This window comes from Columba livia, chromosome 2 (assembly GCF_036013475.1).
Source record: "Columba livia isolate bColLiv1 breed racing homer chromosome 2, bColLiv1.pat.W.v2, whole genome shotgun sequence".
NCBI lineage: Eukaryota > Metazoa > Chordata > Aves > Columbiformes > Columbidae > Columba > Columba livia.
Genome location: NC_088603.1, coordinates 160,084,023 through 160,111,433, shown reverse-complemented (window position 1 = coordinate 160,111,433; position 27,411 = coordinate 160,084,023). Strand labels below are relative to the sequence as shown.

Genomic DNA, 27,411 nt, shown 5'->3' with positions numbered 1-27,411 from the left:
ACAGGCAGCTGAACAAGCTGCCAGGCCTTGGGAGCAAGTATTAATATATAGAGCAGCCAGACCTCCCAGGACAAGGCAGAGGTGACGATGCTGAACCGGGCACTGTTTTGCCTCCAGATCAGCAACGACATTCAAGCCTCTCAGGCCAAGTTCAGTACTGGGCAACTCTTCATCTTTCTTGTAACAAGCACCTTTCAGTGCCAGTTCTGACAGATAGGTACCCAGCCTGAATGCTGCCATTCTCCCTCAGATCCAACCATGTGCAAAATGGATTTTGCCCTTTTATTGCTCAGACTACAGTTTATTAAATTCAGCTCTGAGTGTAGCAGGGCATTAGCTCCATCTTTCTGGATAAAACTCTCTAGGACATAGGAAGCCAAGAACAATGAAATGCTGTTCAGACCAGAAGGTGCATTGGTTCCAGCTTCTGCCTTTACTTGCCAAAAATGGGTTTGTATACAAGTGCTTTAATCCCATTCCAGCATGGAGAGACAGCAGATTTAGCAGAGCAGGCCAGCTCCCACCCAAGTCTCCTCCTGATTTTGCCCACCTATACACAACCCTCTACTCTGGGCTGATCTACAGATTCTGGCACATAGACAATATAATAAAATCCCATTTTACTAATTCCATGAAGGTTCACCTGCATGTAGGGTCGACATAGCACACAAGGGGCTCCTGCATCCCAGCCATTTTCTAATGCTTGAACATTTTTCACTATAACTCAGAGGTACCAATTCTGCCCTGGGCAACAACATAGGTGTGACTGCACAAGAAAAGGGTCCCTCTGGGTTCTTCAGCCTTGCTTTGGATCCACTCATACGTGCCAAATTAATCACAGAACAACAAGAACAGTAATCTGGCTGCAAATATGTTGCCTGCCTAGTTGTGTATATGCTACTTAATGGAGCATGAAAGGAGAAGAATAGAATGATTTTTCAGATACTGCAGATAATGATAATAAATAATAATAATAAATGCAGAAGTACATGTCAAATGCATGAGATCTCAAGGAGAGAAACTGACTGCAAGCAGAAAATAAGTCAGGTTGGTCCTCAAACTGAGATACGAAAGTCAATGGAGTAAAAACACCATTAAATCAAACACTTTGTATCCTTGTGAAGCTCACTAAGGATTTAAGACCACACTTTCAGAGTGTATTTTTTTTTTTTTTCTAAGATATACACTCTCTGACAACCAGTTCCCATATGGGATTTATAAGCCTGACTCTTTGTGGTAAGTTGGGTCTTCTTTTTTCCTGCTGACCACAACCACATCACTCAACACCTCCTGAACAGCACCAGTCATTGCAAGAATACTCGCAGAAATCATTTTACTGTATCACACCAACACAACATGTATTTCACCACTGCAGGTCATATTTGCATCAATGGGCTCTGATTTTGCGTTACTTTCCTTATGGCACACAATTTGGGGTAAGCACTGAAGAAAGCCAAGTGTTTCTATGCCAAGCTCAATTTAGGGAAATCTGTGAACGAATTCACTGTCCTGGATAACAGTTCACATATTCCTCACGCAGGAAAATCCAAAATTGGAATAGGCAAACATTAAAGACCACTTTTCAAAAATGTAAGCAAGCCATGTCCAAAATATCACAGGAAAACGCGAACACCCCTCCCTGTGAACAGAAGCACACATGAACATCTTTGCTTGGACACTGAGAGATGTTTTCTGGTACAGAGAGATGATGCTCCTGGCACAGAAGACACTTCACAGGCTATACTGACAACATCTAATTGCAGATCCTCAAATATAAGACCCACTTCAATTGGCACAAAAAGAAAACGCAGATAGCAGGGCTGTATCTGTGTGAAAGAAGAACCACTACCCACCATGGATGACTTTGCCAGCTATGGATGTAGAAGCATGAAAAAAAACTAGTAGAGAGAGCCAAAGCTGAGATAGACTGACACATAACTGCTAAAATTATAATTTCACCCCCAAAAAAACATGGGCCCATGAAAGTGAAGAGAAAGCTACAGAACTCACCCAACAGTTTTGTCCCACAGGATGCAGGTCTGGTTGGTGGTTCCCTGGCGGGAGAGAAGAAAAGGAAATATGAAGCAAATCAGTGCTGTGTTGTTTATGGGGCATTTGGAACAAGAAGAATGAAACATGCAGGTCCTGTAGAACAACTTCCAGTCCTCTAAACACGGTGTGTTTGTGATACTCTAGATGGGAAGGCACATATCTGTGTCCTTGGAATAACTTCTTTCAAGCTTGGCTTGAAAGTTTAGAGTAAAATCAGCCTCCGTTTGTTCTGCTCCAAGACCACTGTAGAAGGATTTGTCTCCGAATCTTTCCTGACTCAACTGATACTCTTAATTTTCCTTCTCTCACACTGAATCCTTTTGCTGCTCCCTTCTGGAAAGTGGATCAAATACAACATGTGCTTTTGTGGGACACAGTACTCAGAAGAGCCACAGCTCTGCACCTCATCAGGTGTGTTTAAAGGCCCCTGAAGGAGGTTTAACAGTGACTCCAGCTGCAGCTGTCTTAGACCACTTCGGAAAACCCTTCCAGGAAAATTCAAAGCAAAGAAATGATGGATCAAATATTCATGTTGCAGAGCCTCAGGAGGACATCTGAAACCCACAACAAGAACAGGCTTTGGGATATGTAAACATCCATCACGTATATCTGTTTAGGGTTAAGCAGAGGAACCTTCAGGGGATCTTTGACTGTATTTTAAAGCACCAATCACAACAGTAATATTCATGTCTCCAGTTGTATCTTAGGACTGCAAAGAACATTGCAAGTATTAATAGAAGTAACCTCTCCCTTCCCCTTCTTAAGGAAGATCATTGTTATAGCCCATTTTTTAATGAGTAGATGGTTCTTCTCCCTTGATCATGCCCACAATGAAGTGCTGTGAATATGGGACAAGTTTGACCATGTTCTCTGTACAAGCAGTTCTCTCACCTTCCTCCTGCACTGGCAATGCCAGAACAAGCAGCATAGAGTACATGGTTTGCAAGGCTGACCCATATAGTGCATCCTTAGTAGGGAGCAACAACAGGACACCAACACCAGCCCCATCTCAGGGTGGCAGACAAGTTCCTTTGCAGCCTGCATTAAGGGAGACTGCAAGGTCTTGGATTGGCAAAGAGGAATTGGGAGTCAAGCATTCCTTACACCTATACATTTGACCTGTTGGAGAAGGTCCAGAGAAGGCCACAAAAAATGATCAGAGGGCTGTAACAGCTCTGCTGTGAGGACAGTCTGAGAGAGTTGGGTGTTCAGCCTGGAGAAGAGAAGGCTCCAGGGAGACAGTATTGTGGCCTTTCTGTACTTAGAAGGGGCCGATAAGAAAGATGAGGACAGACATTTTAGCAGGGCCTGTTGCGACAGGTCAAGGGGTGATGGTTTTAAACTAAAGGAGGGGAGATACAGGTTGGACATATGGAAGAATTTTTTTACAATGAGGGTGGTGAAACTGTGGCCCAAAGAGGTGGTGGATGCTCCATCCCTGGAGACATCCCAGGCCAGGTTGGACAAGGCTCTGAGCAACCCGAGCTGGGTGAAGATGTCCCTGCTCATGGCAAGGGAGTTGGACTATGGATGGACTATAATGGACTATGATTTAAATTTATTATAAAAAAAAAAAAAAAATTCTGGCTTTTGACACATCCTTATAGATGTGAACCCTGAAAAAATCTGACTTTCATGTTACATAGACAACTTAGGATTTAACAAAACTATCTCACAACACAACAGGGTTAGACCAAAAAATATTTCAATAAGACAAAAAGAGGGAGGAAGTGATCACTTTGACCAATGTAATGAAATTAACTGACCTCACTGTTTCCCCAAGAAGAGATTCTTTTTATTATTTTTTTTTTATGTGATGGAACTGGATTACTTTTCTCTCGTTAAATGCTACAGATTTATCAGCTAGTAGGAATACAACGTGTGCTTCCGCAAGAGAACTGGAGTATATTTTCTGGCCTCAGAATAACAACTCTTACAAGTGCTTTAAAAACGGATCAGCACACAGAGGAAAGAGGAGATGCAAATTTTAGTTTAGGGATGCATTTTTTCTATTATATTATTACATCATTTTTGGGTAATTTTGGTGGTTTATATAGTATTTGAAGTTCTACAGCTGTAGCTTCTAATGAAAAAAGAACCCAATAAAACCCACAGCAATTCTTCAAAGATGACCTTTGAAGTTCCATTCCAACCCTAACTATTCTATGATTTTATGACTCCTGCTATGCAGAAGCAAACACAGGTGCGGAATGGTGCATGTTCCTAGGAAAGACTTACATTGTACAGGTGAGAGAATTCAATTTCCAGGGGTGTGAGGAGAGACCGAGGAAATGGCTTCACAGTCACGGAGATGACTTTGGAGTTCAGAACAGTGCTGTTCCTGGGAAGAAAAAGAGAAAGAGATGCTTTAAACAGGACAGAGGGAGTTCTGCAGAAGGGTGAATCCCACTGTATTGGTCACTGGTGGTGCAAGGTTTGGTGTACACAGTGCAAAAGGACGTGACCACTTTACCTTAAAATACCATCAAAGACACTTGCTGATGATGGACCCCATCCTCTGCCCTTTGATCTCTCCTCGTAGATACTTTACATTTATCACTCCAGGAAATCAGACCATTTTATGAACCACATAGACCCCTAAAGCCTTTGGACTTAAAGGCTGTATCTATCCCAGTATTAAAATGATCCTGGACACATTTTCTGTCCCTGACATGAGGAAACAGAGCTCATTTAATATCCTTTGAAAAACAACCCCTGTTTCCCCTCTGAAAGGCTGGCTTAATCTGCACTGCAGTAAGTGTTGGTCATGGTGGCCATTAAGAGCAAATCCATGGATCAGCCCATGATCCTGCCCGGTTCAGGCACTGGTGTGTATCTCCATTCTCTGAGGATAAAAAAAGAGGGGGAAGGGCAAACCTTTCATGTGGATGTCTAAATGTCTACGCCCAGAAAAATACTCTAAAATCTGTCAGCCCTAGGAGATTTGGCTGTTGTGAGGGGCAATAAGGGAGGAGGTATCTCCCATACCTGTGCTCTTGCTTCTTGAAAAGTCAAACCCTTTGTCGACATTTCCTTGGACATTATACACAGGGGCTCATCGCATTTCTGCATCAGGAAAAGACTTGGGTGTTTAAATAAATAAAAGTTTAAATAAAAAAAATTTCAACCGGTGTTTGAAAATGCTGCCTCTTAGCTCAACATGAAGGAACTGGTAGCAGAATAATAACCAAGCATCAGACTACTTCCTGTGTAACCTCATCTAGGTGTTCCTGCTCCGGTGGGGGGACTGGACTAGGTGATCTTCGAGGTCCCTTCCAATCCCTAACATTCTGTGGTTCTGTGATTCTGTGCTCCTAGCCCTTCTGGCACCCTTGGGCAAGAGTAATCTTTCCCCATCTGAATCTTCATAAAATCTACAGGCATTGGCAAAATCTTTCACTTTTCTTTCTGGGTCTTATTGTGCCTTTTACAAAAGAATTACATGGAAAAGATTTACCCTTGCTCAACAGCAAGTTGGAAAATCATCTAACCAAGCAAACAAAGCAGAAAGTCTTGGAATCATCCAGGGATGTGTAAGTGGGTGCTCAGAAAGCCACTGTTGCACTGACACCAGAGGGAAGAACAACATTGTTTTATCAGGGTAAAGAAAAAAAAATAACATTTTCTTAAATATATATATATATATATATATATTGAAAAAAGCAATGAAGAACAATATCAGTCTACAAAGGAAGAGTAAAAGAGGAAGCCAGGGGGATCCAATATCAGCTCTAAGCTTTGAAATAGAGGCAGCTGCAGATAAGCTAAAGACAAGACCTGCTGAAAGGTAAACACTAGTGCATGTCTTCATTAGCAGCTGGGTCTGTAAGGGTCAGTCTTTGGCTCAGCACTGTTGAATATTTGCACGAACAACCAAGTGACATAGAAACATCCTTTTGAAGGCTGAGGACCAATGACTTAATGGCCAAGTAGTCACAGTCCAAACAGAAGTTATTCCAGTGCATCCAGGAGTCAGGAAAGGCATCGGAGCTTGGAGAGAGCAAGGTCTGCACTGAGAGGTACAAGCTCTGCTCTGAGGGATCTGTGACCCAAAATGTACCCGGGGACATTGACTTCAGTGCAAAGAGCTGTGACAGAAAGGACAGAAGTGATCCTGTGCAGGAACAAGGGGATAAAATAGTCATCTTTTCTATGCGCCCCTTCTTGTCAGGATGCCACTGTACTGTTGGGTTCAATTCCACTTCAAGATGGGGAAGTAGAGGAGAGAGTACAAAGGAGAAACACAAAATTGATCCAGGTGCCAGTAAAACAGACAAAAGATTTTTGTTGAAAGGCAAGTCTGACAGTCTGTTGCATGTGAGGGATTTCTCAGTCACCCACCTGAAGACCCAGTGCCTGGAAGTGAAAGTCAGACAAATTCAGCTCTAAAATAAGAGAGAGTCTCCTAGCACAGAAAGCAATTAAGCATCTGAGCAGCTTGCCGGGGGAGGTGAGGGACTCAGCATCACGGGGAATCTTTCAGGAAGAAGATAAGTCGTCCTTCGGAAAAACATGTTGCAACCCAGCTTCTGGGAAGAAAACAAAACACATCAAGATTTGGCTTGGACAGGAGATCAAACAAACTCAGAGGGCTCTTGCGTGGCCATAAAGAGTGTGAAAAGAGCTGTAAAAATGCTGTTTGGTACACGAGGCTGTCAGGTGCCAGGTCATTGACTCTCCAACTGCTGCACGTGTGTTCTGCAGTGATGCTCAGCTGAGACCAAATGCTGCTCACCTCCCTGGCTTGAAAAATCAGGCATCATGTGTATCCCATCTTAATTGTCACAGCTGCCAAGAACCACAGGGCTCTCTGGATCCAAGGGAACAAAGCAACATGTGGCTCAGATAAGGAATTGTTGCTTGGGGGAGGTAAATTGAGACAATTAGGAATAGCAGAGCTGGTGCTGTTTGCTCTGTGCAAACTACTTCTCTTTTCTTTTTTTTTTTTTTTTCCTTTTTCTTTTTTTTCCAGGAAAAAAATCACACTGCATCAAATTAGTGTGGCCAAATCCAGGATCTGGGTCCTTATTGCTTGTGTGTACCCAGGAATAACTGCTCTTCTTTGTGATCAGAAATATTTTTACCCCATAGGCAGGTGCTATACAGCTACGTAGTTATTTAAAGATATTTCTCTTTTGCTGCGTTCATTTGCACAGTGGTGAAGTAAGAGGCACTGTTCTGCTGATTCTTTTATCTCTTTTTCTTTTTTTTTTTTTGTTTTCTTTTGACTCTCCACAGGTGATTCAGGACTCTGGATCCTTTTAAAGAGAGGCTGTCCTTTAATTAAGAAACATCTTAAATCAGATCTCCTGTGGGAAAGCTGTTCAGAGGCTATGGCTTCTGCAGCTGCTGGTTATCAGAGCTCATTCACTGCTTGGCCAGAGAAAGCTGAAATACCGCTGGATCATTTGAGCCAATGATGTTTATTGCCCTTCTGATCTAATTCCCAGTGCTGTAATGGAAGATATTACAGAATACAGTTGGCTGGCTTGCTAATTCCTCTCTGCACTCACTCGGAGCTCTTTTGCCATTTCCGGTGCTAAATCTGTAGGTATTTAAATGATTATCAGTGAGGAGAGATGCCCTGGTGTTTATGGTAAATGGGCTCAAGCTAATCAGTGCAGAACAGATTTAGAAGGTGCCTTAGGATGCTTAATTTACTGCCTCAGTACCAGCCTCACCAAAAAAAAAAACATAAAAAGAAAAAAAAGAGCAAGGTAGCTAGAAAGAAAGAGAGCGAAGAAAAGGAAAGGGCGCGCTGAACACAAAAGCTTCAGTGCCCAAGGCAGTTTGCAGCAGCCGGGAACACGGTGGACATGTGCAGCCAGGCGTGCTGCTACACTTCTCTCTTCTCTCTGAGCCTGTTTTCTGCCGTGATGCTCTCAAAGGGCTCAGTGCAGCTGGCAGCATCTTGGTAGCTTGGGAGGATCAGGGCAGCTGAGCTTTCCCCATCTGTTAAGCCTCCTAAAATCCCTTGTGACGAGGAGGGCAGCATGAGGATCCATTCTGGAGGACAAAGGGTGGCAGGCAGGGATGTGGCAGTGGCAACAGCGCTGTGCCTCCCCTCACATCTGGGGTGCACGGTGCTGCACATGGATGGAGAAAACCTTCCTGCCTTTGCAGCAAGCGATGTCTGAGATGCGTGAGCCTGGCCCCACCTGAACACGTAGCATCAGCTGGTGGGGACAAAAACATTTGCAGTACCGAGTCAAAGTCTATTTTTTTTGCATCCAGTGACCTTTGCTATTTCCCTGGAAGGCCAGGGCTCTGCAGCCAGAGAGATGGGTAGGAAAGCCTGGTGATTTTCCAGCTGCTCGCCCTCCCAAGGCAGCCCCTCTTACCTCTGGAGGGAGAGGATGTTGCCCACGTTCCGGTACAGCACGGTCCCCACCACGAAGACGGAGGAGTCGTCTGTCTCTGCAGAACACCAAAAGAAAGAGAAGAAGATAACAGCACTGAGACAATTGGGGTGTCAGCTGTCCTCACAGGACATCCAGGAGCAGGATTAGACCTCACATAGAGGGGGTCTGATTTGGGGAACAGCCAATGCCAGCATCACCATGGTAGGATGCAGTGCCTGCTGTCACCATGCAGGTCTCCATTGGTCCCAAGGAAGTGCTCAGAACCCTTGGAGTGACCTGATGCCTCAGGTGTCTGCCCTCATGCAAAGCTCACTCATACCAAATGACCAGCCTCACACTGTCCCATTCAGAAACCCTACTAATCTCTCCTACAGCACCACAGCGGGCAAATCTACAGGGCAGAAAGGTCTCTTGCAGCCACCCAGATGTGTTCAGACCTGTCTGTAACTATCAAGTCATCAGAGAGAAGAGCTGTGCTCAAGTTGACAAGGGCAGCCAAGAAGCAGGGATGTCCCACTGTGCCCAGTCTGACCCCACAACTCATGCACTGCCTTGGGAGGCTGGGGGGGCCATGGTCCCAGATGGGCCTCTGAATGGTCTGTGTGACCCCTGGGCACATCATTTGACCTCCTTCTCCTCCTCTGTTTTGTGATGCCCAGCTGCAAAAAGCAACAACTTCCCCAGAAAAAAGTACGTGTGACAGAGGCAGCTCTGCGGTGGATTTTCAGGGGGAGAAAAAGCAAGTGGCTGGGTGAAAAGCAGAGTTGCGGAGGCCTATGGGAGCACCTTGATGTGGGACTTCTCTGATATCTTGTACTGAGGTTGAACTTACAGTGCTCCTGGTCCATCAGTGCAGGGCAGACACAACTTTGCATGTCTGTCTTCCTCTTTGTCAAACTGGGCTTGGGTGAGATAGCTGGTAAAAACATAACTAGGAGAGACTGAGGGTCAGGCTTGCAGAGCTATTGCATAAACCTTTCTTCTTTAAGAAAGCCAACACAGTCTATTGGCCTTTCCCATGAAGCCCTATGCAAACAGGGATCCTGATGCCTTCAAGGAGAGTTTTCTCTTTTTGTGCTCAGAGGATGCAATAAGGCATTTACAGAAGCAATGTCTGCTCCTATGATACTGTGAGCAAGCAAAACTTTAAATTGGTTTGGTTATCACAGCACCCTCCAAGGAAGGAAAATAATCTTGGTCGTAATCAAGGTGAAAGCTTGTCTCGTTTGGTCTGGGACAGATCTTTAGCAATGCAGTTTCCCATCAGTCTTGGTGCACAAAAAATAAATCTTTTGACATGTTACCTAGCTGAAAAAGCAGTGCATTTTGGTCATGTAATGACTCAGTGATGTTCACTCACCAGCAGTATTCATACACCCTATAACCCAAGAGACACATAACCCAACTATTAATATGTAAATTAGTGCTGGCCCACTGAACTCAACTGTGCAAAGTCAGCTCCCAGCAGTGAGGAGGGTCCGGCTTTGGTCTCACTAAGCTGCCTATCTCCATCACTTTGCTTGGAATAGTTGCACCTATTCCCTGTGGTCAAAGAAAAGTAAGGATCAAAACTAACAGAGGTACATCTCCACTGTTAATCACTGAGTAAACCCTCAAAAAGATACCACCAGCACAGGACACTGAACAAAGCAGAGGCAGCAGAGCTCTGGGTGGTACTCAGGAAGCCACAGAGAGGAGAAGACTGATGTCTTCTCCCAGGAAGAGAATGCTGTCTTCAAAGCACAACAAAGCACAAGGAGTGCTGGATGTGATCCTTGGTCTGCCAGTGATTGTTTGTCCTTGGGGGTCTCAACTGTTCTTGGCCTCTGTAGATAGAAATGATTGCTGTGTTGTTTCTATCCCCAGTAGGGAAGTCCATGACAAGAGGCCCTGGTAGGACAAGAAAAGGCCAAAGATTTTCTGATAGCAACAACTCATAGTCCCTGGTCTCTGTCCCAAGGAAGGACAGTGTAGCCTGATGCAGAAACCAGCATCTTTCTCTCTCAAAGCCACTAGTTCTACACACAGAACAAGAGCATCCACAAGTAAAACCTACCGTCCCAGCAACAAGTCCAGCTTAAGGTCCTGCCTTTGAAAACCCAATCCTGCCAAATGCTAAAGCTTTCTACCAGAAACTGAGAAGCTTAAGGATGTTGATTCCTGGGACTCACATCCAGGTAAAGGCTGAATGGTTGAGCAAAGCACCCCTGAACCCTTCAGGTTTCCTTTCAGATCTGGCAGTGAGGCCAGCGTGGCTGATGCACCCAGCACTCCCGCCTCCACACCAAGCTCTTATGCATGCTTTACTGTGGAGCCAATGACCTTAGTGATAAACAAACACCCATGCATCTAATTTCTGAGAGCAGAAGACTTCACATGACTGCCATAAACCCATAAGCTAGCAAAGCTTCTCCATGCAGCAGATCCAGACCCACCAATTGTTCAACCTGATGTGCTGACCCCCAGCTGTGTATACCTACATGGCCCTATCAGGCCTGGATTTAGTCTTGGAGGACATCTACAACATTATTTGCCTACATGGCCATGGTGATAGGTAGCAGAGTCATACTGCCAACACATATGCCTTTTTTGTACTGGTTAACCATGACTATACGGCACCCACAGTGATAACTACCATTCCCTACCCCTAATGGCAACCTAGAATATTTAGGGAGGCATGAGAGACTCATTTCAGCACCCAACATGCCCTGCAGAGGATTGAAGACTCAGCTCAGCACCCACATGCATTGAAACTAAAGTGACCCAGCAGATATATTTTCACTTTTTCCCAGGTTCAGAAGCCTTGGAAGAGGAATCATCAATGTGTTGCCCTGACTTTTTGTGCTGACTCCTGCTCTTTTCTAAATATGCTGCTTATTTGGGAAAAGATACATATCCACATCCATACAAAAAAACTGCCACTGAACCTTTGAAGGAGTTTAGATTTGACTCTTGGTGAGGCCAAATCTGAAGGCCTTATTTACACCCAGAAATTATTTTTGTATTCAAGGTTTTGTGAGCAAATCCAGCTCAGCTGGAAGGAGAATTTGAAGACCAACCAAATGGAAGCAAACTTTCGTAGAAATGAAGAAAATATTTTCTCCTGGGCTGCCCTGGCTGTGTGCCTACCTGTCAGCCCTGAAGACAGGATGCTTTTGGAGACAGTGACCTTGTCCTCCGAATTCTTGGCCCAGTCCACCATGCCCCTCCAGCCTTTCATGGGGAAGGTGATGTCAGTTGCTGCATTAGCGGGCAGTTTGTGAATGCCGAGGACTAGAGGGAAGCAAGAAATAAAACCAGTAAGCAAAACCATCTTAAATGAATTCAAAAGTGTTAAAAAACCCATTGGAGGCAATAGTGGGAAATCGGATAGCAGAATGAGTGAGGCTGGATCTTGGTAGCTGTGAGAGTGATGACCTAAAAAGGATCTACAAAAAAGCTGGAGAGGAACTTCTTACAAGGACATACGGTGACAGAATAAGGGGTGATGGCTTTAAACTGAAAGAGGAGCGATTTAGATAAATTATAAGGAAGAAATTCTTCACTATGAGGATGTTTTGGCACTGGAACAGGCTGCCCAGAGATGTTTTGGATGCCCCATCCCTTGAAGTGTTAAAGGCCAGGTTGGATTGGGTTTTGGGCAGCCTGATGTAGTGGACTAGTGGACCCCCCGTTTGGCAGTGGAGTTGGAACTAGATGATCTCTAAGGTCCCTTCCAACCCAAACCATTCGATGATGACATGATTTTTTCTTCGGGTAATGTTTATACACAAAGAAAGATGAAACTAATTATTACGGCTCATTCTTCTGTTCATTGAAAAGGACCTGCCTGCACTAAAACTGGCCGAAGAGAGGTCAGTCTACTCCATCGTCCTGTCTCCAGGAATGGCCCATAGCAGCTGCTTAGAGAAGTGTGAAAAAGAACAGAGCAAGACATCTCTTGGTCTGTCCTCTCAGCTTCCAGAAATCAGCAGGACTTCCTCAGCTAGTGGCTGTATCCAGACCATTAACTTTAACAGCAACCAATGGACCTCTCTTTTGTGCATTTTCCTAATCCCATCATGAACCCATCTGTACTTTTTGGCTTCTGAAACATCCTCTGGCAAGAGGTTCCATGCTGTGATTGTGCATACAGCATAAATCAAATACCGCCTGCTGTTTGCTTGCTGCCTGATCTCTTCACTGGCTGCTGTGAAGCTCTTGTGTTAAAAAAAAAACAAAAAAAAAACAAAAGGAAGCAACCAATTCTGCCCAATTCATCATCTGTTCTCCATTCATGGTTCTATAGATATCTCTCAGATCTCTCCATGGACATCTCTTCTCCATGCTGAAGACCTAAATTATTTGGAGAAAAGCCACCCTATATTTATGATCATCCATGTCTTTCCCTAAACCTCTTAATGTTCCACCACCTGCTGCCATTCCCCATTTCCCTCCCCACAGCCCAGGCTACACATATTGCATAGTAATTACAGCTTGCTGGGATCTCTACCCAACATGGGGAGTGCAAATCAACTCACCCAGATTGTCCGTCACTTGGTAGGAATCCCGGAAATCTTTCATGCGAAAGCCAATGACATCAATGAAATCCTCCACAAGCCTGAACAACTCCCTGGCGTTTGGCCCTATCTGCAGAGAGATAAAATACTTGATAGCACAAATACTAATGAGCGCAGCATGAGTTTTTTTGAGGGCAAAGCTTTCTACCCTCACACGTATACCGGAAGCATATGCTGGATATAATGGAGTATTATGGATCTGTGAAGAATGAAGACTGAGAAATCCTAAAAGGAATCCTATAAAAATAAATGATCTAGAAATAATAGGGAATTCGACTGATAAAACTTAAGGTGGAGGGCAATATCTCAAAGCAAAGGGAAATATCTGGAACTCTCTGGAGCAGAAGATAACCTATCCATCCCCTTTCCTTTACTGGGATTACCCTCATTACCAACAACTCCATCTGGACCAGGTAAGAGACACCTGATGTTCATTATTATCCTGCTCCTGCAGTTAATGTAAGAAAAGAAATGCTAGAACAGACTCTTAGCAGCCACGATTTAATGTACAGGGTGTTTCAAAAAGGTGGACCCACTTTCTTTCCAAGTCCATTGACTATTTGGCCCAATCTAGCCATCAACAAGTCAAAGGCATTTTCATTTGCACATCTAGAGACATTATGCCAGAAAAAGAAGCTGTGTTCACGTTGTTGTATTGAAGCTTTGTCCTTTGTCAAACTCTGAGAGCCTTTCCCAAGGCTCAGACTTCGCTGACACTCAGCTGTTGTGATACTCTGCTCGAGAAACATAATTTGGGCTATTTCTGATGGCATAAATGTGTTACCCACTGTAAGAGAATCCACAAAACTTTATCTCCACGTAGTTAATTTTGTTATCATTCCACTGAAAGCAGCCACACTGAAGGACCACTACGGTCTAATGTCAAATCTCAGGTGCCGAATCACATAAACTCATCCAGAAAAGTATCAAAGTCTGGTTTTGTGCTTTCCTGTTTTGCTGGCAGGATCTCACTCTCCAAATAACTACTTTGCTTCTTCTTGGGACCAGTGTGTCTTGGAGTTTCTTTGTCTCTTTTTTCTTTCCTGGTGTTCCTCCAGTGACAGAAATATTTACAATAATTCTTCTTCATCTGTATTTTGCCAGGCTAACACAAGGCTGTTAAACAATAACTAGTTTTCCAGTGACAGATTTCATAAAAGATAATCCACCTGAAATGAGTTGTGCTGACTACCTGTCTTTTCCTCAAAGCGCATTTGCCTACAGGGACTTAGCAAATACCACGAGAGTCTGAAGAAAAGCAGTTCAGCTCCTTATGTCTCTTCTTTTCCTTTAACAACACTTTCAGAGTGTTTTCAGTTCTTCAGGAAAATCCAGACCTCCTGGGGTGGCTGAGCAGAGCTGAAGGGACAGCTAGGGACAAGCAGGACAGTGGGATGGGATGGAGACAGAAGAAAGGTGAGGGAGCACAGGAGTGGCCATGAATGTCTCTCGGTCTATCTGAAGGAAGCTTGATAAGACTTAAACTGTATCAGGATCAAATAAAAAAGTCCAGCCAGAACAAAATGTGTGCACATCTGCTCGAGGCAAACCTGCCTTAGCATGTGGATTGGACTAGATGGTCTCCAGAGGTCCCTTCTAACCCCAACCACTCTGTGATAGGAAGAGAAGCGAGTGAGGAAGGTATTTTTAACAGCCTACTTTTACATTCTGTTACAGTTGGAAATCACAAGGTCAAATTAACTGCAGGCTACACTGACCATTGTCTTTCAGGCTTTTATCATATAATGGCCAACACTATCTCCACAAAAAAAACCCAAACATGATAGTCCTTCTCTCAATACTTTTTTGGGTTCTTTTGGTTTTGTTTTATTTTCCTTGAATAACATCTCTGCCTGAGGGGCCACAGGCCACTGGGATGTGAGACTGCAATGAAGTTGGATTTACTTTTAGTGAACAAACAGGGAACCAAAGACCTTGTTTTAAAGGAACTGGTTAATCTTGTGAAATGCAGGGTGTGAGTTTGATCTAGCAGCTTTTAGGGAGAAAGACAAAGACTGCTGGAACCTCCAGCTCATGGAAATTTCTGTGTCCCAAAGTCGTGGTGCTGATCTGTTATCTCAGTCCCCACTAAAAATACATACCAGGCAAACATTGACCCTGTGATGGTTGCACTCCTCGTATAGGTTATGGCGATGCTGGCAGCAGGCAGGGCCATGTCTATTTATAGGTGCAAAAAGCAGATTGTACAGGGAAAGATGGTGAGAACAAATTGCCACAGAGAGAAAGATGCAGCTGTTTTTTAAGAGGATCAACAGGGTTTCCCTGTTGTCATGACAACTTGACATTCTCCTCTGCTCTGTGCTGAAATACCTACATACACGTGCATGCTTGAAAATGAGTTTTTAGTCACAGACTCAGGATCACAGAATTGTGGAGTTTGGAAGGGACCTTGGAGGTCCAACCTGTTTGCTCAGGCAGGGCCATCTACAGCTGTTTGCCCAAAACCATGTCTGGATGGTCCATGTCCAGATGGTCCCTTACTTCACCTGGCACCAGACTATGTCATTCTCTTCCAAATGAAATGGGAAACCATGAGATTCCAAGGGAAAAAAAAAAAAAAAAAAAAAAAAGGACAGATTTGTGAGGCTGCTCAGTTCCTGGCGGAGTTCCTGTTGCATGAAGGAACTGTATTCAGGTCCATGTCTCATGTTCTGGACTGCCAATAATTGTGCCAGCACCTGGTATTAAGAGGATTTTTGTTGTTGTTGTTTGTTTTGTTTGTTTGTTTGTTTGTTTTCCCAGAGGAATTCCCTGTTTGAGTATAAATGAACTCCAGGGTTGTTTTTTGTGTTAGGTGATTTCTCTTGATTGTTTGGTATTTCCAGACCTTTGCAAGGAATTTTGTAGCAGCAGTGGGTGGTTAAAAAGGAGCTGTCATATTTTGATACACACCTCCAGGTACCTTCCACAGGACTAATCTCTCACAGAGGCTGAGTTATGTTCCTTGTCTGGGTTATTTTCCAAGGTGAGGCGGAGGTGAGCTTGTGTTTCTTTTCTAAGATAGAGTAATAAGGAATGAACATAGAACCAACCAATGTTAACATGAGCTCATCCAATAGAGCTGTTTATCTGAGGCAGAATTACTTCACTCTGATGTGATCCCAAAGATTGTAGTAAGATGACAGCACCAAACAACCCAAGGGTCACCAAAGGAACGGGAAAGGGGCAAGGAATAGGTATCACACAAGCCCAAACAGAGAGTTCAACTGGGGCAGAAGAAACAAAGGACAAATAAAACATAGAAAAACAAACAATACCTTGCCCTGATACACAAGGATTTAACCACGGAATTATTCAGCAGGATCCCCAGCCTTGAGAGGAGAGAAATAACTGGACCCTTGGTCAGTTCATGCTGAGCTGAATCAGAGGCCCAAATCTAAACCAAGCATGACATCTGAGATCTATCCAGAATTTGGTATTCACCACCAAAAAAAACACTGTTCTTCATGCAGAGAGTCTGGCTTAATGCTGAAATCCTGTGGCTCAATGGATTACTCCATAAATATAGCACTAAGCTCACCCACACAACCAGTTGCATGGATCAGCTGATTGTCAGTCAACTCCGAAGCTGACCACAGCTGACCATGTCTGGATTGTCCACCTCTTTCATTAAAAGGATTTATCCAAGGAGAACAACGTTGGTGGATGGAAGTATTTTGTGGTCTGTGGTTGAATCAAATACAGGTTGTACACAATACATCATGAAAAGGAACAGCTAGGAGGTCATGTAGGTGCTTGGAAATTCTCCTTGTCATGGATTAAGCCTATTCTGAAAACCTAGCTTGTTTCAGGGAAGGTGCTGAAGGTTCATACCAGCTGAGCTTCCTCCCATTTGTCTCGGTTTTCCTCTGATAAAAGATTGCTGATGATCTGGACAAAGTTCTGGAGAAGAAAGACAAAAGAGGAAAAAACAGGTGGTTAGCCAAATGTAGCCCAGGTTAAGAAGGACACAGTGATGAGCAAGGAACATGTGAGAATCAACCATGCTCCAAGGTTCTCACGGTCCCATTCCCAAAGGGTCCCACAAGTCTCTGCCCCCAAGGATATTAACAGCAAAATAAGTTACAGTAAGGCCTTTTTCCCAAAGCCTTCACTTAGACCACTCTGTCTTCTGAGGCATTGGATTTGGAATATATCTTGTATCCACTACTGAAGTTCTTTAAGAACAGATTAGGTAGATGTCTGTCGGAAGCTGGTTACAAACAGATGCACTTGCCTTGTATAAATCCCTTCCTATCCTGTTTTCTACTATTTCTGTTATTTACAGCATAACAAAACTTTATGATCATCTTTTCTCTGTGACTAGGCAAGAGAAGCAGTGATGGATCAAGAGGGCGCTATGCATGGTAGTATCATTGCAGCACACTATGAGAAGGAAGGAGGTATTTCAAGACCATCGATTTTTTTCTCTAGTTTTGCCACCCACTGCAGATCCTGTAGGATCAGATTAATGTTTCAAGTCATGTGCTGATGACCTATCCCAAGTGTATATCTTGTAGCCACTCTGCATGCAACCACTGAAAGTAAAACCCTGGGATGAGAAGTCATCAAGATATTTACCCACGTCAACATCCAGATACCTGATACCAGAGGATCGTCCAACCTCTAGTCATTAGAGTTCCATCCCTTCCAAATAACGTTCTCATATCAATTAGACTCCACAGTAATGTGCTATCAGGTTGAAATAGTTCAGAGTGACTTTGGTTTTCGAGTTCTTACTTTATAAGACAGGGAGAACCACTTTGAAAGGAGAGTTTGTTAACACACAAAGACATTCCACTTGGGCAGAAGATACTCCTGTTTTTCATCAGCATCGTAGCAGCTACAAAGGAGACAATCAAACCTTGAGCCCTGTGCATGCACACACACACCTGTAACCTAGCCTTGGTCTCCAGTATATGCATCTCATCTTACCTGCACGTCCCCAGAAGTTGGGCTATGATAAGCCCTACGGAAGATCTCTGTCATGTTCCTGAGTACATCGATGGTGGACAGCAAGTCCCCACTGTAGCTGGTCCCATCCTGAGAGATTTCCACAAGGTTTTGGAGTACTTCTGATAGCCCATCTCCCATCAACCCACGCTGAGCTTTGGAAAGATGTTCCCTGGTCTGAGAAACAGAAAGAAACATGACAAACACTTTAGTGACAGTCAAAGTCAAGTTAATGAGCTCAGTGAAGGAATTGCTGGGGGGAGGTTTCTGACCTTCCTTGTAATTCAGAGTGCAGATTAGATGAATGTGACAATCTTTGCTGGCCTGAGAGCTTGTGATATTTTTTAAACGGTAGGGGAGCAGAAGTGGAATTTTCCGTATGCCCACAAAGAAAAGGTTGTGTACAGGTTCAGAAAAGATTATTCTACTACACAGATGTTATTCTGTTCCTAACCCAAGGCCAGCTAACAGAAGATTTTTGCCCCAAAACCTTGTTTTCTTATAACCAATTTGGAACTACTTTCACAGTATCACAGTATCACAGTATGTTTGGGATTGGAAGGGACCTCAAAAGATCATCCAGTCCAATCCCCCTGCTGGAGCAGGAATGCCTAAGTGAGGTCACACAGGAACATGTCCAGGCGGGTTTTGAATGTCTCCAGAGAAGGAGACTCCACAACCTCCCTGGGCAGCCTGTTCCAATGCTCTGTCACCCTCACTGAGAAGAAGTTTCTTCTCAAATTTAAGTGGAACCTCTTGTGTTCCAGCTTGATCCCATTACCCCTTGTCCTATCATTGTTTGCCACCGAGAAGAGCCTGGCTCCATCCTCGTGGCACTCACCCTTTATATATTTATAAACATTGATAAGGTCCCCCCTTAGTCTCCTCTTCTCCAAACTAAAGAGACTCAGCTCCCTCAGCCTTTCTTCATAAGGGAGGTGCTCCACTCCCTTAATCATCTTCGTTGCCCTACGCTGGACCCTTTCCAGCAGTTCCCTGTCCTTCTGGAACTGAGGGGCCCAGAACTGGACACAATATTCCAGATGTTAGGATACTTTAGGAAATACTATGTCTCATCCTGAACAGGAGAGGGCCATTCTCATAAAGGCAATGCCTTTTTAAAGCAAGTCACAGGAGGTCAGCAGAAATTCACCTTAACGATGATTTTAAGACTAATGAAAAATAAGTGTCTTATTTAAAAGTGATACAATCAGAGAGGTTCTTACAGATAATGTGACAACAAAGACCTGGTAGGACCTGGATTCTGCCAACCTAGATATTAAAATACCAAGTGAGGAGCCAAGTGCTCATGTATCACAAGTTAAGAGGACAAAACCAGAAAGAGAAAAGTCAAGCAGAGCTGGCATCTCCCTTCCATGTGAAAATCCTGCTTTCCTCATTTTTTTAAATACAGCAGTGTAAGAAGCATTTGGGGAGATCCAAAACATTGTGAACGGAGAAGCTGGTCTGCCTTACCATCATCTGTATGTTCCTGTAATCAATAGAAACACACTTGATGTATGTTGGAGGCTCCCAATAAGCTATTCCTTCTTCATCTAAAATGCATCTTCGAAGGATCAGCCCTGGAAGAGGAAAGAAATTAATATGGGAGTAGGGACAGCAGGATGAACAGCCAAACACCTTCACAGAAGCCACCCAGACCTGGTCAATGCACCCATATAGTCACACCTACCAGCCAAAAGGGCAACGGGGGAATCTGCAGATACCTGAACAACACTTGCGAGCATGTAGGAGAGATTATTTTTATTTTTTTTCCTGCATTTTCTTATGGAGAGGCAGGACAGCAAAAGGAATGAAAGGAATGAAAACAATACCTAAGAGATAGAACACAGCTAGTCACAGTGAAAGAAGGTTTTGTCTATCCTGGAGGGCAGCTTTCTTCCTGGCTCAGAAAGTCACACGAGCCTCCCCAGGTGGCATGGTCTGGTACTTGCAACTAAACCAGCCGCAGTGGCTTGTGCTGCCTACACAGTCTCAAGAAGAATAAATATCCAACAGCACCACCTTTGCATCAGCTGAAAAATTCTGAAAGCCACTTGCCGTCCTCCCCCAGGCCTCTCCTTAGCTTCAGCCTACAGTGAGTTTTGTGGTGGTAATCACACTCTTTTGTGATGCAGAGGAATAGACACATCAGCAAGGAGGAAGGGGAGATGGATCACCTTGCTCAAGCAATTATGCTGCCATTTGGGGAGTCTCCAAGGAGCAGACTTTGCTGTGTCTACAATCCCATTGTTACTGCTAAATGATTCAGTGACCTTGCTATAAACACAGCCTTCCTTCTAGACTAGCATTTGGGATGACACTGACTGTCCCAGTCAAAGAGAGCTGTGGGGTTTGTCTCTATCTGACAACCTCACTCTAACAAAAACCTCTATATTCATTACAGACACGGCTGCCCCCATTTCTGTTCCTGCCTGAGAGTGAGAAATATGCAGTTCAGGACAAGCTCCACCATCAGCATGTCTCCTGAGCCTTCTCTGCACTGCCTTCCGCTCTTTGGGGGACATGTGGCCACAGCCAACAACAGGTAACACCTGGATGCTCAGATCTTATCACTTCACACCATCATGGTCAGACCAGCAACTGGAGCACTTGAAAATAAGTCTAGAGAGATGTTATGGTTTCTAAGAAGGAGAGGAAAGCACCTAACTGTGAGTGGACAACACAATTCAGATTTTCAACTTTCAGATAGCAGCTTCTTTTATGAACAGTGGAGAGAAATGTGATGCTCAAATATAGAGGACTCTAACAAATCTCTACCTGCTTTCGCAGAGCTATTTGTAGATACTGGGTAGAACATACCATAGTAATCCTTAATTACAAAGTTGTCCTAGGACTAGGCAGTAGGTGGATGGGACATGACCTCATATTCTCCAATATGAACCAAGAAGTTCTTGTTAAACAATGAAGAAGCACAGAAACACAGGGAGAACTAAGATAGCTTTGAGTGAAGGGAGGGAGGTCCATTTGCTTGTCCTGTGCTGCCACAACCAGGTTCTCCTCATCTAGGAAGCAATGGATGAAGGATGCTCTGGGGGCGGGCCAACTCCCTGACCAAGGCATGCAATCATTCTTACCGGTGGCATTGCGAGGACAGCGGACAGCTGCAGCATCCCCAGCAGGTGTCTCTTTCCAAACTACAGAACCAAGACTTTCCTCATCACAAATTTCATGAGGCTCTGCAAGGAAGGCAAAACTGCATTGGTAAAGTCTTCTACTCAGGATGGACATGTAAAAGACAGTGGAAAGAGGAAACATGGGAGTGTGGTCGGGAAGGAATAACAGTGTGGTATGAGCCAGGAGGATTGGAGATGAACTCTGCAGCTGCTTGGCCCATGGCTCCAGACAAAGTCACTTAACCTCTCCAGAGTTTTCTCTGGAGATCTGAACACTAACGTGAAGGATTCACATCAGCAGCTAATTTCCAAACACTGCTACAGAGCCCACGAGACTGCATAAACCTGTTTTGAGACATCATAGAAAAAGTTCTTTGAAAGGTTTTTAGATGTTTCTGTCAATGGGTGGAGCTGAGTTGGCCCCAGAGTCAGTGAGACATGGGCAAAAACATTCACCACAAGAGAGCTTTGTGCCAAGAAACTCATTATGGGCAGCATGTAAAACGGAGGCAGCCACAAGGATGATGTTAAAGCTATTTATCACACTTGAGGGTGAGGAAGAGAAAAATCTTGATTTAATGGTTTTCAATCACAGCTTTTATTTATCAAGCATTAAAAACTACCAATAAAAAGGAAGTGGAGTGCATGCCTGCAACTGGTCAAGACAGGCAGCTACAAAATCAAAGCCAGTCAACCATGGAACCTGGCAGCTGCCAGGAAAATGCTGCCCATACCAGGGTCCAGTGGTGGCAGTAGAGACATGCCAAGATTGTAGGGAAAACGTTCATCTGCCATAAAAAAAGACTGGGAACTTGAGTTTTGATGTCACTTTCAAGAGAGTTGCAGAGTGGTGATGGCCCTGAAGGCTTCCTCTACAATGGATAGTCCAATGGACATGCTTGCATAGACCGTTTCAGCACCTTCACCATGTTGCGAATGCTTCGCAATGGACATACACCACTGCTGCTCTGGAGCTACCCAGAGCACCAATCTGGATATGGGAAAGGCTCAAACCTAAGATTATGGGCATGGCAAGTCCTACTTCTTTGAAGTGCTAATACAATATACAAGAAGCTGACTACACATCATTGCTCCTGGAGTTACACTCCAACACTCCGTGGCTTCAGCCTCAGCTGCAGTTCAAAGATAGGTTCTTCCTCAGTAGACACTGGTAATGAACAACTTATGCTCTCTGCTTGGAAACAGATGCTCCTTCCCCTGTTTTAAAATTCCGTTTTGAGTAATCTCTATTGTAATGAAATCCTGGAGGGCAAGCGGGACCCCTGCTGTGCTCTGCACATATGCAGAAAAAGTCCCTGTGCCAAAAGCTTATGACTTCTGTAGGTAAGGTAGAGCATAGGTGGAAAAGAGTCAGTTTTATTTCCAATCTGTTGACATGAAGCTATAAGACAGCAAAATTAAGACACCCAGTTGTGATTGTGTCAGAGCAGGGAGATGAATGCAAAACACCTGCCTCCTGGACTGGTGCTTTGGCCACAATCACAGATTCTCCACATCAAACTGGGGTTCGAAAGAGGGTTTGAGTATGGGGTGAGAAGGGTCTTGCATCCTTGGCTACAAAACAACAGAGCACGTCAAAAAGCAGAGGGAGCATGTTCACATCTGTCCTCCCCGTTCTCCTCCTCTGACCTGTCAAACCTTCCCGATCTCATCACCCCTGCAGTCTCCCTGGGGACCACTGAGGGATGCTGTGGATCAGAGATGCTTGTTAGAAATACACTGATTGTCTGGTGTTGTCTTGCCAGTGAGTGCAGAAGCAATTCCCAGGCCAGGAAAGACTCGTTTCATTCTTTTTATTTCTTTTTTTTTTTTCTCCTTTTATTTTTTTTCCCTTTTTGATATTGCTTCATAACAAAATCCTTTTTACCAGAGTAACCTATTAGCACTGGGAGATTTTAATAACTAACCCAATTAAGTTCAATTCTTCTGTTCATATCAAATCATGCTGGCATTTGATACTTTCTCGAGAACAAATTGAGCGGGTTTATTTTTAGCTTCTGATGACTCCCCGCCTTTTTTTCCTTCCACTGCAAATTAACAACTGCAACAAGACCCTTCTGGTTTTGAACCCTAGCAGGACTCAATCTCCGAGACATGCCTTTTCCTTTTGAGCACTGTACAGGCATCAACCCCTGCAGAAAGAGGATAAAAGATTGGGCTTGTTCTGCCAGGGCCCCAGCTGGCACACACTGAAGCTGAACTAAATCTGCATCACTCTGTAGACACCACCAGACAACCCAGTGCTAAGATTTTCTATGGTGAGGGAGAGCTTTGTGGTTGAGTTAGAGGAGACTCTCACACACCACTGCTAATTGAGAGGCACAGCTTGTAAAGAGAGGTGATGTCTTTTATTAAAGCATAGCTGGAAAGAATGAATATGTTCTCTCAAGCACACAACCTCTTGCTCTGTTATCTTCCAGCTAAATGGGCTGAAACTTCCATGCTGAAGTGCTTTGGCTTTCATCTTTGTCTTCAGGAGTTTGTAAGGGAGTCTGAGGGTCAGCTGTCCTCAATGTGACAGATCCATCCCCAAAAACATTGGCACCAAAACGGATACTGCTGTGCTGAGCTCCAGCTTGTCTTTCAGGGAGATGCTCCTTTTTGCTAGGACCACCAGGATGCTGCTGTGAGAATCTCTCCTGTCTCTCCCTGTGATATTCTGACAATTAATTACCCTTTTGGTCAAAAATCAGGGCCCGTTATGATCAATGCAGTCTGACTGCCAACATCACACAGGCTATTGATTCCCCACTAGCTATTTTATCACACTTCAACTGAGACTGAGAAAGAAAATAAAAGTGGTGCACAGGCCTTTTTTTTTGGCTTCTTTATGCTGTGTGAGAGACAGAAACAGATATTCCCATTTGCAAGTATCTGTTCCTGCTTATTTTTCAAGTTAAATCCCAGTTTTTCCCCTGTCCTAGAGCTCATTCACCCTCCATTCAGGCTCTTGCACTCTTTTTCTCAAATGGATGCTGCTCCCACGGCTGTAGCTGGAAGATAGTGAGATTGGGACTCTGACAGATGTAGAAACATCTGTCCTTTTCAAAAATTAAATGATGTGCAGGTCTCCCAGGGGGTAGGTAAACTACTGTGGCATCTTCAATATTCAACTATTTCATGGATTCGAGACTCTGATATAAATTTTTGCTTTCAATGTGTCTTTACCTCTTATGACTCTATGGTAATGAAAACATGAAAAACATTAAGGTTAGCCTGGTGGGACTTACCAAACATCCACTGAAATTAGTATGGTTACACTGGTTTGGGCAGGAAATAAATCAAGCTATTGGCTTATCTTGTGCCTGAGTCTTAGGCAGGGTTCAAATAGATCGCAACTCCTTGTTGCATTCATCTCTCTGACACAGGACAGTCTTTCTCCCTCCTGCAAAGGAAAGAGTGAGGGGTCTGGAGTACATACCAGGACACTTTCTGTCGTTGCACTGCTTATATTCTTCCTTAGGGCCCTGGCAAGTCTCTCCACCGAAGAAGGGTCCGTAGCACATGCGGTCACGTCTCTGAGTCCCACCTCCACACGTGGTGGTGCAGCTGCCCCACACTCCCCAAGCCTGCCACTTCCCATCCACTGGAGACAAAAAAAGAGAAGAGAAACAGACTGTCATGTCCCAAATGTAATCTGCAACAGAAGGAGATGATGTCCCAAGATGACCACTGGAACACAGGGTGAGTAGAGCACGCCTCAGTGGGAAGGAAGGTCTCCTGCCTCAAATCTTTGTCTGGTCCTCAACAGACACGAAATCAGTGTGTCCTCCTTCCCATTGCAGCAGTCCTTTAATGGTTGAAGGGTATTCTTGTGTTTCTCCTCAGCATCCTTATCTCCTGTAAAAACAGCCCTATCTCTTTCCTTGGGCTCAGATTTGGGGCTGTGGTCATGAACACTCTTCAGGTGGGCAGGGATTCAACCTGTCTAGCAGCCACATCTGCCAGTCAAAGTCCATCGCTTGAGTTTGTTTGGGATGCACAATGTATGCGTGAACACTGACCTTCCCAGAGAAAGTCTGGCCCAGGGATTTAGAGACCAGCAGAGCCCTCAGGCAATAAACTATAAAGAAACATCAAATAAACCTCCCTCTAGCCATTTCCAAATAAACTTCCCTCCAGCCTTTTCCATTGCACTGTTGCTTCATGGGCCTTGGAAATAAAATGAGAACATTGTCTTGTTTCATTGTATTTTCTCCCAGGATCTTTACAGATTCAGCAGAAATGCTACTTCTTTATGTTAACAATGGCATTTATCAAAATGCTACTTCTTTTACATTAACAATGGCATTTATCAAAGCACTATAAAAATGTTAATTATACCTCACAACAAGCCTGCAAGGTAGGGAAACATTCTCCTCTGCTGCATCACAGATGAAAAACAACAACTCAGTGACAGAACTAGAGCAAAGACCTAAATCTCCTGATTCTTATTTGGGTTTTAATTAAGAGTTAAGATGTCATGGGTTGAATAACTCTTTTTGGGAGAGTAGGGGATCCCTGTCTTCTCCTCCAAGAAGTAAAATAAAATTAGCATCTTTGGTGATGCCATCTGTAGTGGAAGCCATGACCAACATTGCTTTGATAACTAACTCCAAAATCAGTGGGACAATGTTGTCTAAAAAAGAGTGAGGCCCTTTTTGTGTTTGAAGATCTCCATAACTTGCAAAGAAGGAGTGAGATACCCAAACATCAAAAACTACTAAGGACCATGTAGGAAAGTCCAATATCTTCATTAAATACTGGTTGTGCTCTGCTACAGATGGTGATGCTACCAGAAAGGATAGGAATTCCCTGAGGAAATGGGTATACTAGGCTGAAAAGCTACTGGTTTCTATGTTTGTGGAGTAGAAGAAATGACAGTATTTGCTCACAAGATATGAGAAGTGCCTCTAAGAACTGACCTGTTTCTGGTTATCCCTTTTCTTGTGGAAAAGGGTGGGAAAGGGAGAAAGTCCCTCTCCATCTCAAGGGTCCAATCCTTCTCAGTCCTGTGGGCTTAACAGGGGTGTGGCACCCTGGGAAAGCCAGGGAATGGTCCAGAAGAAGCATGGAAAGAAAGATCGGTTGCTGGTCCCTCTTGAAGGCTTCTAGTTGTTTAAGCCTTCTTTCCAGATCAGAATATTTTCCACACCAGCAGACCAAACTAGTCCCTTTTCAACATCCTCCCCCAAGACTGCTGCACAGAAAGGAGGAAACTCCACCTGCAACTCTCTAGTGCTGGTGTCAGCCTGAGAAATGCAGATTTGTGGTGTGATCTGATATTTGCTTCAATTTTCTTTGCTTCTCCTGCATGAAATGGCTCTCCTGGAGCACCATGGCCCATGATATGAAGACAAGGTGATTATGCTGAATGTAAGGTACTGGTTACAACAGAAGGAGCAGCAGGAATTATTACTATTATCATTATTATTGTTGTTATTATTATTATTAGAAGACAAAGCTACATGAGTAAAATAAGTGACAAGTCCTAGGGACGAATCAAAGCTTCATTGTGTCAGACTTCATCACAGACAACGTTCAAACCTGTGACACAATGGTGGTTGCTTCCCTGTTTGCTTCAAATATAACTAGAAGTGGTGATTTGGTAGAAGAAAAGAATAACAAAAAAGAAGGAAAGATGAAACATCTTGGAGCATGAAAACACAAAAATGATTTCATTGATTTTTTGTTTGTTTTAAAAATATGGCAAAACATGGTATTTAAGGTTAGAAAGACATGTTCCCTGTAGACAATTACTCACCTCTCTAGGGTCTTCTGAAACATTTACCAGCTATGGATTTTGGCTTACGTGGTCCATTGTTATAACCCACAACCTCCTCATTACTGTATTACTGGTGAAAACTTTTCTTCTCCAAAGAAAATAGGAGGGGATTATACGAAAGCCTACCTGGAACTGTAGAGAAGGATGACCCAAGACAGAGTTGTAGTTCACTGACCTGGGCATTGACGTAGGAAGCAGTCCCTGGTTTCCACCCAGTGTCCCTGGCATTCAGCTCCCCCATAGGAAGGTCCATTGCACTCCCTTGTCCGTTGCTGGGTACCGTTGGAGCAGGAGGCCGAGCAGGAGCTCCAGCTCGACCATTCATTCCAGTTGCCGTCCACTGAGTGGCCCAAAGAGAGAAAACAAAACTGAATGTGAAAATCGCTCCCTCTGGAAGGAGGTACGTGCAAGAGTCTCTGGTCTGTGCCTACACGTGACTGAGACAAGGGAGGACAAATTGGAGTCACCCAGCATGAGAGAGGGCACGGATCATAAAGAAAAAGTTCAGATAACTTTGGCAATGGCAATTTGTTGGAACCTCTGCAAGCTCTGACTGTTATGTT

At 44.0% G+C, this 27,411-nt stretch overlaps 1 protein-coding gene across 13 annotated transcripts in view; it reads right to left on the bottom strand.

The window, feature by feature from the left end:
- Positions 1-27,411, bottom strand: part of ADGRB1 (adhesion G protein-coupled receptor B1) — a 290,622-nt gene that overhangs the window by 117,336 nt on the left and 145,875 nt on the right. For 12 of the 13 annotated variants that reach the window (XM_065054576.1, XM_065054578.1, XM_065054574.1 and 9 more), the window contains 11 exons: positions 27,024-27,198; positions 24,506-24,670; positions 21,025-21,126; positions 19,403-19,509; positions 17,909-18,103; positions 16,808-16,876; positions 12,935-13,043; positions 11,544-11,687; positions 8,394-8,469; positions 4,291-4,393; positions 2,011-2,054 (listed from right to left, as the gene is read on the bottom strand). In XM_065054576.1, coding sequence (XP_064910648.1) covers positions 2,011-2,054; positions 4,291-4,393; positions 8,394-8,469; positions 11,544-11,687; positions 12,935-13,043; positions 16,808-16,876; positions 17,909-18,103; positions 19,403-19,509; positions 21,025-21,126; positions 24,506-24,670; positions 27,024-27,198 — 1,289 coding nt within the window. The remainder of the gene's footprint in view (positions 1-2,010; positions 2,055-4,290; positions 4,394-8,393; positions 8,470-11,543; positions 11,688-12,934; positions 13,044-16,807; positions 16,877-17,908; positions 18,104-19,402; positions 19,510-21,024; positions 21,127-24,505; positions 24,671-27,023; positions 27,199-27,411) is intronic. The other variant, XM_065054577.1, reaches the window with a different exon arrangement.